The following is a 14,924-nucleotide window of genomic DNA, read 5'->3' as shown; positions in this document are numbered from 1 at the left end:
GGGTGGGAGGGAGGGAGGCGCAAGAGGGAAGAGATATGGGGATATATGTACACATATAGCTGATTCACTTTGTTATAAAGCAGAAACTAACACACCATTGTAAAGCAATTATACTCCAATAAAGATGTTAAAAAGAATAGATTACTACCTAGGAACCAAAAGGGCTAAGTTGAACAGCAGATCTTTCATTACTAACAATGAATCCAGAAGACAACAGAATAGTTTCTTCAAAGTACAGTGGCCACTCAAATTTGAATACCTCAAATTGGTCAAGCCCGATTTTTTGGTCAGCACTTGTGAAATCAAAAGCTCCCAGTAGTTTGACTGGCACTCTCATTATTTGTAATCTCACAAACACCTTCTCTAGGAGGGTAGGAGCAGCCCAAAAGGGAAACTTAAGTACCTAAGACTGACTGCCAACACTTCTTTGTGACTAATGTCATCCTGAGAGATGCATATCAAACTCAATACACAGTACAAAACACTTTTAAAAACAGAATTTTACAGAGGCAAAATATTAAATACAGTGAATTTTGTTCAGTCCAACCATGTAAAATCAAAGGATGTTTTTCTATAAGAAACTAAAAAAGATCTTTGAAACTTCTTATCAGAGTATATCACAAATGGGCTACATTTCAAGTGACAGGAAATGACAAACAGCAATATACATAGTTCATAAATGGGGATGCTCCTTATAAAATTTTTAGAACCCTGAGAAGTTCCTTGCTATTTACAAAGCCTTTTCTTGAACTATCAGGCCCGAAAGTTTGATGATGGTAAGAAAAGTACCATCAAATCTACGCTTGTTTATGTGTAAATTTTACAGGATATTAACAGTGAAATGTACAAAGTTTTAAATACACACACTTAATGGAAAAAATCCAAATGTCTGTTGACAGTAAAATGGGTAAGTTATAGTACATGCATATAACAGAATATTACAGAGCAGGGGTACTAGACCACAGCCAATCCAGCTCACAGCCTGTATTTGTAAACAGAATTTTATTGGAACACAGCTACACCCATTCATTTATGTATCATCTAATGCTGCTTTCACATGACCAGGGCAGTGCTGAGTAGTTCTGACAAGAGACGTTATGGTTTGAAAAACCTAAAATATTCACTGACTCCTTACAGAAAGAAGTTTGCTGACTCCTGGTATAGAGAAACAAAAATGAATGAAATACATCTTCGAATCAACATGAGTACTCTCACAAATGATGATGAAAATCAAGTCACAAAAAATACATATAGTATAATTCCTCTTATATATCAAATTCTTAAAATATGCAAAACAAAAATGAAACTGCTTATAAATGCACATAAAATTTTTAAATAAAAAGGTAAGGAAGTGACTAACACAGAAGTGATCTCTGGGGATGTAGAAGAGAAATGTAACTGTGGAGAAAGTGTGCTGACGATGTTCTATTTCTGAACCGGGAGGTTGGTTAAACAGGTGTTCAGTTTATACTCTTTAAACTATTGAAATGTTTTATACAATCATATGTATATTTTGGTGACATTTAAAAGCTCAAAAAAGGCAAATGTCAAAATGTGATAGAATGATTTTCATTTTCTTATATTTGCTCATCTGTTAGATTTTTAAAAAACCTTCTGCAATGAATTGTTAACAGCATACCAATGAGAACATAAGCATGAGAACACTCTTTGAAAATTAAAGTGAAATCTTCTATACTATCCTAGAAGCTTTAGTCTAAAAATTATATAGGAGCAAAAGTACTAATTAAAAACACTAGCATCTTACAACAATTTCCTTAAACCCAAGAATTTAAAAATCCATGCTGGCGGGCTTCCCTGGTGGCGCAGTGGTTGAAAGTCTGCCTGCCGATGCAGGGGACACAGGTTCGTGCCCCAGTCCGGGAGGATCCCACATGCCGCGGAGCAGCTAGGCCCGTGAGCCATGGCCGCTGAGCCTGCGCGTCCGGAGCCTGTGCTCCGCGATGGGAGAGGCCACAACAGTGAGAGCCCCGCGTACCGCAAAAAAAAAAAAAAAAAATCCATGCTGGCTAGTTCTAATGAAGCCCAAAACAAAATACAAAGGCTTGTACTAATAGTAAGCTCATCTTTCTAAAAGTAGAATTTTTTTTCTTGCCAGATCTATAGCAAAGTTAATAAGGAAAGCTCTCAGGAAACTTTCTAATGCCATCTAACTTTTCAAATTTGTAGCTTAAAGGGAAAAAAAAAACTAAGACTGCTCACCGTCACAAAGGGGATTCATAAAAGAACAAAGAAAAGCTAGCTAGGTTTATACAAACTCTAAAAGAGAATTAGATTTTGGAAATATCTCTTACAGATTGAATGACTGACCAACTGCCTGACTGATTGAGGGGAGTTGAACAAGTAGGAAAAAAATTAAAGTTTAAGAATACAAAAACTATTACCTCTTTCTTAGATGTTCTGCTTCTCCTTTCTCTAAAGTGAGCAGAAAATAAAGAAGACTGTAGCAACAAGAAGCCAGAAATGGCAGCAGCGTCTCACTAAGTACACACGTATGATCCAGGAGCTTACAGATAACACCCAAAACACAGCCCACCGTGCTGTCAGGAATTACAGTCAACCCAACCTAGGCAGAGAAAAATGAGATTAATGACCTCTTCACAACAGCCCCTCTCCCCAGAATAAAACCAAACACCACTATCTGGAGAGTTAACCTTCCATCACTACTGGTGGAAACTTGTGTATACATAATACATGCCATGCCACCAACCACACCTTAAGATCCTGTTTTCCTTTGAGAATTTAGTTGCTACGTTAAATGACTCTGAAAATACGCAAACTCAAGAAATACTAATAACCCAATCCACTGCCTCCCCTTCATGACAAAGTCTCCTAAAATTTTCTAGATGTTACAATTTCTACTGATGGACAGAAATACCATTATTTAAAAGGATTATTTCATACATCCAAAGAAGATTGTGATACCAGCAATCACATTTACATGACCTTCAGATTATTCAGACCGGAAAACTCTAATATCTGGCACCACCCCCACCCCAGGTAATTAAATGTACAAACCACAGTTCCTTTTACAATTATCCTTCCCCTGCCCTTTGATTTAGCCAGTCATTCAGACATAACTAAGGAAAATACCTATAATGGAGTAAGATAATACTATACTTACACTTGACTGCTTCACTGTCCCAAAACCCAGATAAGGGACATCATGGTATGCTAACTCACCTGGACTCTACTGTATAAATTGTCATTAAGGTGGACTCTAACTTGTAACTGCATGTATACATGGCTTAAATCTCCTGCAAACTACTGCTGAGTTATCATAAACTCTGTAGGTTCTGAGGTCTTAACCTTTACTCAGGCTGTCTGAAAGAAGTGGCCAGATCAACACTGGAATATTGATCTTTTACTAGAATAGTGAAAGTAGTCAAAGGGCATAAATTTCTGGAGTGGAAGTAAAAAAAAAAGAAAAAAGAAAAGAAAAAAGATGGGGATCTTTGGAGGCACAGTGTATAAGGATTAGAAGTTTGATAGCAGGGAGAAAAGAGAGTACTGAGGAGTCAACGTAGTAGTCTTCCAACTCGAGGGAAGTAAAGAAAAGGCGGTGTAGATATGCCTGTAAAATTATCCAAACAAGTGAGAATCCCCGGAAGATAAAAGTTTTGGACTCGCCCCTCACATCATTATAGTAAAAGCCAAAGGGCAAAGTGTAAATGTTGGAGGAAGTTAAAAGCAAAACCCAGGCATACCTAATGAGAATTTAATGCCAATGGGAACGAGAGACACCCACTGGCCAAAAGACAAGTCAGTTTCATGGCTGAGCTCACTGCTTCCAGTGACCAGGCCTTGAGCCTGTGAGGTGACATCCCTACTTTACACCCCAAACCTTCTGGGTGGAAACTGAACCCCAGTACGGATGCTGGATTCCCAACACAATGACACCTGGCACGTGTTAATTAAAGCATTTTAAGTCAGAAGGACCTGAGGTATAAGAGGTCTTTCATTGCTCAGATGTAGAAAGTAAGGTCCTGGCAAAAGAGGAGATTTTCCCAAGGTCACAGAATTAATTAGTAACAGCCAGGAAAAACACCAAGATTTCTCAGTTCTCACCTCAGCATGATGAAATTATTAAGCTTAGACTTCTGGACACTCACTCTCTCCTTGGTTATGGCAAACTCAATCTTAACCAATGCTATGCTTTCGTGTAACAGAAAAAAATTTTAAGTATATTTACCAAATGCTTACTGATGGCGCTTTGCAGGATGTCAAAGCTTTGGCTTCGGGCAGGGATAACCAATAAATTGTGACAAACTGTCTGTCAGAAAAGGAGAAAACCAATACCAAATCAGAACATTTTAAGTCAGAAACAAGTTCAATAGTTTTTTTTTTTTTAAATCTACTTGCTCTATATATTAAAAGGAAACTTAACAAAAAGTGACTTAAAGATGCAGATGTCAAACAATCAAGCCTCATATATAAATGGTCCAGTTTTCCAAATAATTCATTCATTAAACATTTACTGAACACTGAGCTAGGCCTATTAGGTGCTTTGCATAGGAATGAAAGAAAGAGAAACTCTTCTGTCTCACAGCCCTCAAGGAGCTTACAATCTACCAAGGCAGAGACTACATTTCTATTAAGTAAGTGCTACAATAGGAGATCTCAGTGACATGAACAAAGGGCAGACAAAAGCCTTTCTCCCATTTGGTGGTAAAATATAACACTGAAAAAACTTATAATTCAGAAAATACCATGTTCAAATTAATTATAATGCTGCCTCTTATTCCCTAAAGGTAAAAGGAAAATAGTCTATAGGAAAAGAAGAAAAATATGAATGAGGTGGGAATCAAATCTCCAGTATTTTTCATTTTCTAAGTTCTCAAGAAAACAAGAAGAGGGAAGGACAGCATCAAGTCCTTCAAAGAATCACAACACAACTCCAGAAGCTGATGGAATTCAGTACCAAAAATCAAGTATGCAGAAAAATCCCACGGAAAGACAAAGATAAGACTGGTGGAAAAAATATCACTCTAGGAAGAGAATGAATAGTCAAGATAAATTCAAGAGGACTGTCCTCAAAAAATCAACAGCTCTATCCATTATGTCTCTATAAAACCTCTTGTAGAGTGACCACCCAGAGTTTTCACATGGCAATTGTCTTATCTTTTTTTTTTTTTTGCAGTACGCGGGCCTCTCACTTTTGTGGCCTCTCCCATTGCGGAGCACAGGCTCCGGACGCGCAGGCCGAGCGGCCATGGCTCACGGGCCCAGCCGCTCCGCGGCATGTGGGATCCTCCCGGACCGGGGCACGAACCCGTGTCCCTTGCATCGGCAGGCAGACTCTCAACCACTGCGCCACCAGGGGAGCCCACAATTGTCTTATCTTTTAAACCTATAGGTAACAACGGAAACAACATATTTCCAATGCCATCTTTCTACTTCGAAATGAGTGTAATGAATACTTTCACTCATAAATGATAAATCATATTTGAAAGGTCCATTCAATAATAAATGATCATTCAATCCCTTCCCTTCTGCCTCCCCTCCCCTTCCTGAACAGTTCAGTTCTAAAGACACTGCATGAGGCGAAGCTAGACATCACCACTAGAGTGGGTGGGAGAGCTTCAGTGGCCCAGAGCTGGCTACCCATTAACAAATGGAGGCACACTGTCCCCAGGAGTTGGAGTTCAAATGCGATAAGGAAGATGCCTGCATGGGAAAGGGGTGGCGCCAAAAGGAGACTGATTACAGGCAAAGGAACTGATGAAGTAGGTAAATATATTAAGCAAAATGGAAGTCAGGTTTCCCACCATCAGAAAAGGCAGGTACAAGAGAAAAGGAGACAGCTAGAATGAACCCAGGGGTGTTGTGTTCCTGATTTCTGTTCACTGATAGGGCATGGGAACAGCAACAGCTAATAGCAATGACCACACTTAAGAGTCCAGAAGTTGGTTTCTAAAATCCATTCTCCACTTAAAGGAAAACTGGGCCTCTTAAAGAAATACCTGATTGCAGGGCAGGGACAGGGAAAATACAACATGAATCTGTAACAATTTGTGGTACAAGAAAGTAAGGAAGTAAGCTGACCCTTGAACAATGTAGGGTGGAGTGGGTAGGGGTGCCGACACTCCATGCAATCGAAAATCTGCATATATCACTTCATAGTCGGCCCTCCATATCTGAGGTTCCTCGTATCTGCAGATTCAACCAACCATGCGTCATGTAGTACTGTAGTATTTACTACGGAAATAAATCTCCAAATAAGTGGGCCTGCAGAGTTCAAACCTATGTTGTTCAAGGGTCAACTGTACTCAGAGAAAAATGAGGATGTATCAAAAGAACAAAAAAGCCAGCTTTCAGGAGGTAACCATGGCAAACATGAGAGTATCAAAATTAATAAGGATAGTAAGGAATTTTAACCCACTGGAAAATACAGGAAACCATACTAACAAAAATAAATAAATGAATAAATTCGAAGACCAAAAAGGAATGGGATATTTACATTGTTTCAAAGTATCTCCTCATAAAATATTATTAATAACAAAGGGGAAGAAGTAAAAAGTGGAGAACATGGACAGATACCACTTACTCAAGTGATCAAAGTGAACATCTAATGGGACAAATCAAAACCACACACCACCTGACAGGATGCAATCAGAAAACCACAGCATCACTCATGTCATATTCCTGCCAAATTTGTATAACCTGATCTAACCATGAGAAAATAAATTAAACCTGAATTGAGAGAAATTTTACAAAATAACCGTCCTGTGTTCTTCAAAATTGTCAACGTCAACGAAAGACAAGGAAAGACTGAGGAACTATTCCAGATTTTGAAAAAGACTAAACAGACATTACAACTAAATGCAATGAATCATTTCAGATGGATCCTTTAAAGTACATTATTGGGACAACTGGCAAAACAGGAGTAAAGTCTGAGGATTAGATGCCAGTAATATACCAATGTTAATTTCCTGATTCTGATGACTATATTGTGTTTACGTAATGGAATGGTCTTAAGACAAATACAGGCGTACCCCAGATATTGTGGGTTTGGTTCCAGACCACTGCGATAACATAAATATAGCAATAAAGCAAATATCACAATAAAGCAAGTCACAAATTTTTTTGGTTTCCCAGTGCATATAAAAGATATGTTTATACTATACTGTAGTCCATTTCATGTACAAGAGCATTGTCTATAAAAACAATGTACATATCTTAATTTTACAATATTCCATTGCTAAAAAACGCTAACCATCATCTGAGCCTTCAGTGAGTCATAATCTTTGTGACAGTGCAGGGTCCTGCTTTGACGGTGATGGCTGCTGACTGACCAGGGTGGTGACTATTGAAGGCTGAGGTGGCTGTGGACATTTCTTTTAAAATAAGACAACAATAAAATTTGCCACATAGATTGACTCTTCCTTCCAACAGCACTTTACCCAAAATGGAACTTCTTTCAAAATTGGAGTCAATCTTCTCAAATCCTGTCACTGCTCTATCACCTAAGTTTATGTAATATTCTAAATCCTTTGCTGTCATTTCAACAATCTTCACATCTTCACCAGGAGTAGATTCCATCTCAAGAAACTACTTTCTCTGCTTATCCATTAGAAGCAACTCCTCATCCATTAAAAGTTTTATCATGAGATATCTATAATAAAAGTCACATCTTCAGGCTCCACTTCTAATTCTAGTTCTCCTGCTATTTCCACCACAGCTGCAGTTATTTCCTCCACTGAAGTCTTGAATACCCCTCAAAATCATGAGGGTTGGGATCAACTTCTTCCAAACTCCTCTTAATGCTGATATTTTGACCTCTTGCCATGAATCACGAATGATCTTAATGGCATCTAGAATGATGAATCCTTTCCAGAAAGTTTCCAATTTACTTTGCTCAGATACGTCAGAGGAATCACTATCTATGGCAGCTATAGCTTTACGAAACGTGCTTCTTATATAATACGACTTGAAGGTCTAAAAGACTCCTTGATCCATGGACTGCAGAATGGATGTGTGTGAGCAGGCATGAAAAAAACAATAATCTCATTGTACATCTCCATGAGAGTTCTAGGGTGACCAGGTGCATTGTCAATGAGTAGTAATATTTTGAAAGTAATCTTTTTTTCTGTGCAGAAGATATCAAGAGTGGGCTTAAAATCATCAGTAAACCATGTTGTAAACAGATGTGCTGTCATCCAGGCTTTGTTGTTTCATTTACAGAACACAAGCAGAGAAGATTTAGCATAATTCCTTTTTTTTTAACTGTTTTTTTTCTGCTCACTTCTTTTTTAAAATAATTTATTTATTTATATTTTATTTTTGGCTGCGTTGGGTCTTCATTGCTGCGCACAGGCTTTCTCTAATTGCAGCGAACAGGGGCTACTCTTCACTGCGGTGTGCGGGCTTCTCATTGCGGTGGCTTCTCTTGTTGCAGAGCACAGGCTCTAGAATGCAGGCTCAGTAGTTGTGGCATATGGGCTTCGTTGCTCTGCGGCATGCGGGATCTTCCTGGACCAGGGCTCGAACCCATGTCCCCTGCATTGGCAGGCGATTCTTAACCACTGCACCACCAGAGAAGTCCATAATTCTTAAGGGCGCTAGGATTTTCAGAACGGTAAATGAGGGTTGGCTTCAATTTAAAGTTACCAGCTGCATTAGCCCCTAACACGTCAGCATGACCTTTGAAGCTTCGAAACCAGGCACTGACTTCTCCTCTCTAGCTATGAAAGTCCTAGATGGCAACTTCTTCCAATATAAAGCTGTTTTGTCTACACTGAAAACCTGCTGTTTAGTGTAGCCACCTTCAATAATATTTTAGCTAGATCTTCTGGATAATTGGCTGCAACTTCTCCATTAGCTGCTTCATCTTGCACTTTTAATGTTATGCAGACAGCTCTTTTCCTTAAACCTTATGAACCAACCTCGGCTACCTTCAAACTTTTCTTCTGCAGCTTCCTCACCTCTCTCACCCTTCACAGAATCAAAGAGAGTTAGGGCTTTGCTCTAGATTTGGCTTAAGGGAATGTTGTAGGTGGTCTGATATTCTATCCAAACCACTCAAACTTTCTCCATGTCATCAGTAAGGCTGTTTCACTTTCTTATCATTCCTGTGTTCACTGAAATAGCACTTTTAATTTCAAGAACTTTTCTTTTGCATTCACAATTTGGCTAACTGGCAGAAAGGTCTAGTTTTCAGCCTATCTTGGCTTTAAACATGCCTTCCTCACTAAGCTTATAATCATTTCTAGCTTCTGATTTAAAGTAAGAGTCGTGCAACTCTTCCTTTGACTCGAACACACCTATAGGCCATTGTAGGGTTATTAATTGGCCTAATGGCAGTATTGTTGTGTCTCAGGGAACAGGGAGAGAGATGAGGGATGGCTGGTTGGTGCAGCAGTCAGAAGACACACATTTATTAAGTTCACCATCTCATGTGGGCATGGTTCATGATGCCCCAAAACAATTACAATAGTAATGTCAAAGATCACTGATCACAGATCACCATAAAAAATATAGTAACAATGAAAATGTTTGAAATATTGCAAAAATTACCAAAATGTGACACAGAGACATGAAGTGTACAAATACTGTTGGAAAAACGAACACCAACAGACATCCTCGATGCAGGGTTGCCATAAATCTTCAGTTTGTAAAAAACAGAGTATCTGCAAAGTGCTTTAAAACAAAGTATGCCTGTATGCCGAAGTATGAGGTATGGGCACTCTGTCAAATAGTCTAAGAAAACAGTTCTTTGTCCTGCAGTTATATTTTTCTCTAAGTTTGAAAATGCTTCAAAATAAAAGTAAATAAAAATATAAACACATAGATGTATACACACACATAAACATACACAAATACAGGCAATCCTCACTTCTGCAATTACAGTGTTAACAAAAACTTGCATACTTCAGAACCCTGACCTCACACTGCACAATTCCAGAACAGGCATGCTTATTTAGTACAATGTGGAAATTAAGGGTTTTTTAAAAATATAAAACTTCATTTTTCTTAAGAAGGTTCTGTACATTTAATTTCTACATTGAAGTATTTTCTACCTAATTTTATCAGGAAATAAACAGAAATGTCATGCACCTAACACTTTTTATAAAATCATTTTATTGCTATATTAAAATGTTAAATAAGAGCAAGTAAAAGAAAGAAATTGTAATTATTAAAATACTAAAATTCAGATTTAGAGATTCTTTCACTTCCCAATAAAATTACATCACGGAATATATTTACAGAATGAAAATTTCCATATACTCACACTACAAAACAGGGCTCAACTGTTCTAAGAAAGTGTCGTCAAATTTACCTTTGGCAGATTACATTTTACCTTTCCCCTGTTGGCCATGTCTCAACTATTATCAATGAATAATAAAAACGGTAAGAAAGAGATAGACAACCTGCCTCTATTCTGGGGCTCTTTCCTTACCCCAGTATTTCTTTACATACATGCTTTGTGGGGGGAACAAACTCACTTCAACCAAGCTGCCTCTAAAGACCACCCAAGAGTTCCCTAGTATTGGAAGCATGTTTGTGTTCAGAGTCCTTTTGTGCCCCACTTGCTTTTTCCTATTATCCCAACTGCTTAATTACCATGGCTTTGTAATAGATATTTGATAGTACAAGCCCTCTGGCTTTATTTTTATTCAACACTTTGTTATTCTTGTTCGTCTGTATTTCAATATAAATTTTAGAATCACCTTTTCAATTTCCACAAAAACATTTGCTCTAATTTTGATCTGGATTACACTGAATCTGTACTATAGATTAATTTAGAGAGAGCTATTATTTGTACAATATTGGAGTCTCCCAATCCATGAACATTATATATCCCTGCATGTATTTAGGTCATCTTTAATATCTCTCAGTAATGTTTTATGGTTTCCAATGTTTTCAGAGGTCCTCAGCAATTGTTTCGTGAAATTCTCCTTTAATCTATATTCATGTTATGTATGTGTGTCTCCCCATTACTAAGGTACAGCCTTTAAGAGTCTGCAATGAGGGGCTCCCCTGGTGGCACAGTGGTTAAGAATCCACCTGCCAATGCAGGGGACCCGGGTCCAATCCCTGGTCCGGGAAGATCCCATATGCCACAGAGCAACTAAGCCCGTGTGCCACGACTACTTAGTCTACTCTCTAGAGCCACAACTACTGAAGCCCGAGTGCCTAGAGCCCGTGCTCCACAAGAGGAGCCACCGCAATGAGAAGCCCGTGCACCGCAATAAAGAGTAGCCCCCGCTCGCTGCAACTAGAGAAAGCCCACACACAGCAACGAAGACCCAATGCAGCCAAAAATAAATAAATAAAATTAAAAGAAAAAAAAGAGTCTGCAATGAGAGCTTATGTGTACACTGAAGACCCAACCCACTTCCAGGCCAGCAACTTAAACTAATCATTGTTTCCTTAGGACCATGAGTCACAGAGGTTACTGGCTTAGCTTTTAAGCCCCTCTGCTTTTGCAGCTTAAGAATCTGGGAAATGCTGGAGGGGATCAGGCCCCTCACAGGCCTCTTGAGTCTCCTATTTTCTCAATTCAGCTCAGCAAGATGGTAAAAAGGTTGAATGGATTCTCTGTCCTCCAAGAGGGGCCATTTGACAAAGCCAAATTCTTATCCTCTTTGCCTGAGAGACAGCTCCAGTCTCCTCAGATATGTTGATGAATAAAAGCTGTACACGCACAAGGTGATGAAATTCCACATGGCCAAAGAAGCAGCAGAGTTGTGAGCAAAAGAATTCCCAAAGCTCAAACAGGGAAGAGAGGTGTTTGAGTTCTAACCAGCCAGCATGGAGTGTCTTCATAGAACAACCAGGTCATTCAGATGATACTCAGAAAGAGAACCTATTAATAGTAGGGCTAAATTAGCACTAGGGCAGGAGTTAGCAAACTTTTTCTATAAAAGGCCAAAGAGTAAATATTTTAGGCTTTGCAGGTCACATACAGATCCTGCCACATATTCTTGGGTTTTTTTCTGTTTTAACAACTGTCAAAAAAATGTAAACAGGGACTTCCCTGGTGGTCCAGTGGGTAAGACTCCACACTCCTAATGCAAGAGGCCTAGGTTCAATCCCTGGTCAGGGAACTAGATCCTGCATGCACGCCACAACTAAGAGTTTGCCTGCCACAACTAGGAAGTCCACATGCCGCAACTAAAAAAGATCCTGCATGCCACAACTAAGACCCGACACAGCCTAAATAAATAAATAAATATTAAAAAAAAAAAAAGTAAACCCTGCTCTTAGCTCAAGGATGGCACAAAAATAGGGCCACCAAGATTTGGCCTACAGGGCTGTAGTTTGATGATCCTTGCCTTAGTAAAGGTTACTTGCTCTAATAAACCACCCCAACAAAATGTAAAAACAAGACACTAAAGGATAAAGGTGATAACTCAAGTAACTTGACTTCCTGCCAGAACAAAGCAAAACACTCTTTAAAAAACAACAAAATCCACCACATAAAATTTCCATTGTCCAATATACACTCAAAAACTACTAGACATGCTAAAAACATGAAAATGTGCCACATAACCAGGGGAAAAAGCAATCAAAAGAGATGACGGAATTAGCAGGCAAGAACTTTAAAACAACTATTATAAATATATTCAAGTAGTTAAAGAAAAATGAATGTAAGAGAAACAGAAGATGAACCAAAAAAGTTGAGATTAAAAAACCCATTATCAGATGCAGACCTACTAGAGAATGGACTTGAGGATATGGAGAGGGGGAAGGGTAAGTTGGGACAAAGTGAGAGAGTGGCATGGACATATATACACTACCAAATGTAAAACAGATAGCTAGTGGGAAGCAGCCACATAGCACAGGGAGATCAGCTCGGTGCTTTGTGACCACCTAGAGGGGTGGGATGGGGAGGGTGGGAGGGAGACGCAAGAGGGAAGAGATATGGGGATATATGTATATATATAACTGATTCACTTTGTTATAAAGCAGAAACACACCATTATAAAAAGTTATACTCCAATAAATATGTTAAAAAAAACCATTATCTAAAATTTAAAATTCATTGGGTGGTCTTTGTTCACAGATCACATGGTCATCTCTGTAGAAAATCTGAAACAATCAATTATAGCAAGGTTGCAGGACACAGCATTAATATATAAAAGTCAAACTGCTTCCCTAAATATCAGCAATGAACAAACGGAATTTGAAATTAAAAACATAATACGATTTACATTAGCACCCCCCAAAATGAAATATTTAGGTATAAATCTAATAAAATATATATATGGTCTATATGAAGAAAACTAAAAATCTCTGATGAACAAAATCAAAGAACTAAATAAATGGAGGATATTCCATGTTCATGGATAGGAAGACTCAATATTGTCAAGATGTCAGTTCTTCCCAACATGATCTACACATTCAACATAAATCCAACCAAAATCTTACCAAGTCATCTTGTGGAGATCCATGAACTGATTCTAAAGTTTATACAAAGGGGCAAAAGACCCAGAATAGCCAATATATATTGAAGGAGAAGAACAATTTGAAGGACTGACACTAACCAATTTCAAAAATTACTATAAAGCTACAGTAATCAAAATAGTGTGCTACTGGCAAAAGGATAAATAAATACATGGAACAGAAAGAGACCCACATAGTCAACTGATCTTTGACAATGGAGCAAAAGATTGTCTTTTCAACAAATGGTGCTGTAATAACTGGACATCCATATGAAAAAAAAATGAATCTAGACACAGACCTTCAACCCTTCACAAAAATTAACTCAAAATGCATCCCAACAGACCTAAATGTAAAACACAAAACTATAAAACTCTTAGAAGATAACACAGGAGGAAAAATGTAGATGACTCTGAGTATGATGACTTTTTAGATACAACACTAAAGGCACAATGCATGAATGAAATAACCGATAAGTTGAAGTTGGATGTCATTAAAATTAAAAACTTTTGTTTTGTGAAAGACAATGTCAAGAGCCTGAAAGGATAAGCCACAGAGTAGGAAAAAATCCAAAATATTCAAAGAACTCTTAAAATCCAACAATAAGAAAATAACCTAATTTTAAAATCAGCCAAAGACCATAACAGACACCTCACCAAAGAAGACACATGGCAAATAAGCATATGAAAAAACATTCCACATCATATGTTATCAGGGAAACGCAAATTAAAACAATTATGAGATACCACTACACACCTATTAGAATGACCAAAATCTGGAAGACTGACAATACCAAATACTAGCAAGGATGTGGGGCAACAGAAACTCTCATTTACTGCTGGTGGAAATACAAAATGGTACAGCACTTTGGAAATATGTTTGGTGGTTTTTTACAATATTAAATACACTCTTACCATATGATCCAGCAACTGCTCTCCTTAGTATTTAACTAAAGGAGTTGAAACCTTATGTCTACACAAAAACCTACACACAGATATTTATAGCAGCTTTATTCACAACTGCCAAAATCTGAAAGTAATCAAGATGTCCTTCAGTAGGTAAATGGATAAACTGATATAACCAGACAATGGAATATTATTCAGTGCTAAAAGGAAATAAGCTATGAAGTCATGAAAACACATGGAGGAACCTTAAATAAATATTACTAAGTGGAAGAAATTATTTGACTAAGCAAATAATTCCTCCTGCTATCTTCCTAACATCATTCAAATGTATTTTGTAAATTATACTCTTCCTGGAATTATTAAAATAATCTAATTCTGATTCTAGTTACAGCTGTCACTTAATCTATTCCTGATAAATTGTCACACTTGTAACTTTGTTCTTTTTCTCAGTTTAAAATTGCACAATGTTAGTGAAATGTTTAGACAAGTAACCTTATGAAGGAAGAAGTGTAGGTTAAAATAAATGTAACATTATATAATTTTGTGTTGTCTCTGCAAATAGTTTAAAAATAAAAGAGAACAAAATTACTCATTTGACATTTCAAAGCATTGAAA

General features: G+C 37.8%; 1 protein-coding gene across 4 annotated transcripts in view; it reads right to left on the bottom strand.

Moving 5' to 3' along the window:
- Nucleotides 1-14,924, bottom strand: part of TEX10 (testis expressed 10) — a 56,229-nt gene that overhangs the window by 4,347 nt on the left and 36,958 nt on the right. For 2 of the 4 annotated variants that reach the window (XM_027105366.1, XM_027105367.1), the window contains 2 exons: nucleotides 4,211-4,291; nucleotides 2,403-2,584 (listed from right to left, as the gene is read on the bottom strand). The exons of 1 other annotated variant lie outside the window; for it this stretch is intronic. In XM_027105366.1, the coding sequence (XP_026961167.1) occupies nucleotides 2,403-2,584; nucleotides 4,211-4,291 (263 nt within the window). Of the gene's footprint in view, nucleotides 1-2,402; nucleotides 2,585-4,210; nucleotides 4,292-14,924 lie in introns of those variants that run through there. One more of the 4 variants, XM_027105369.1, reaches the window with a different exon arrangement.

Source organism: Aethalodelphis obliquidens, unplaced genomic scaffold (assembly GCF_003676395.1).
Source record: "Aethalodelphis obliquidens isolate GAN/ISIS:26980383/991018 unplaced genomic scaffold, ASM367639v1 scaffold7, whole genome shotgun sequence".
Classification (NCBI taxonomy): Eukaryota; Metazoa; Chordata; class Mammalia; order Artiodactyla; family Delphinidae; genus Aethalodelphis; species Aethalodelphis obliquidens.
This window is presented reverse-complemented; position numbering and strand designations above follow the sequence as displayed.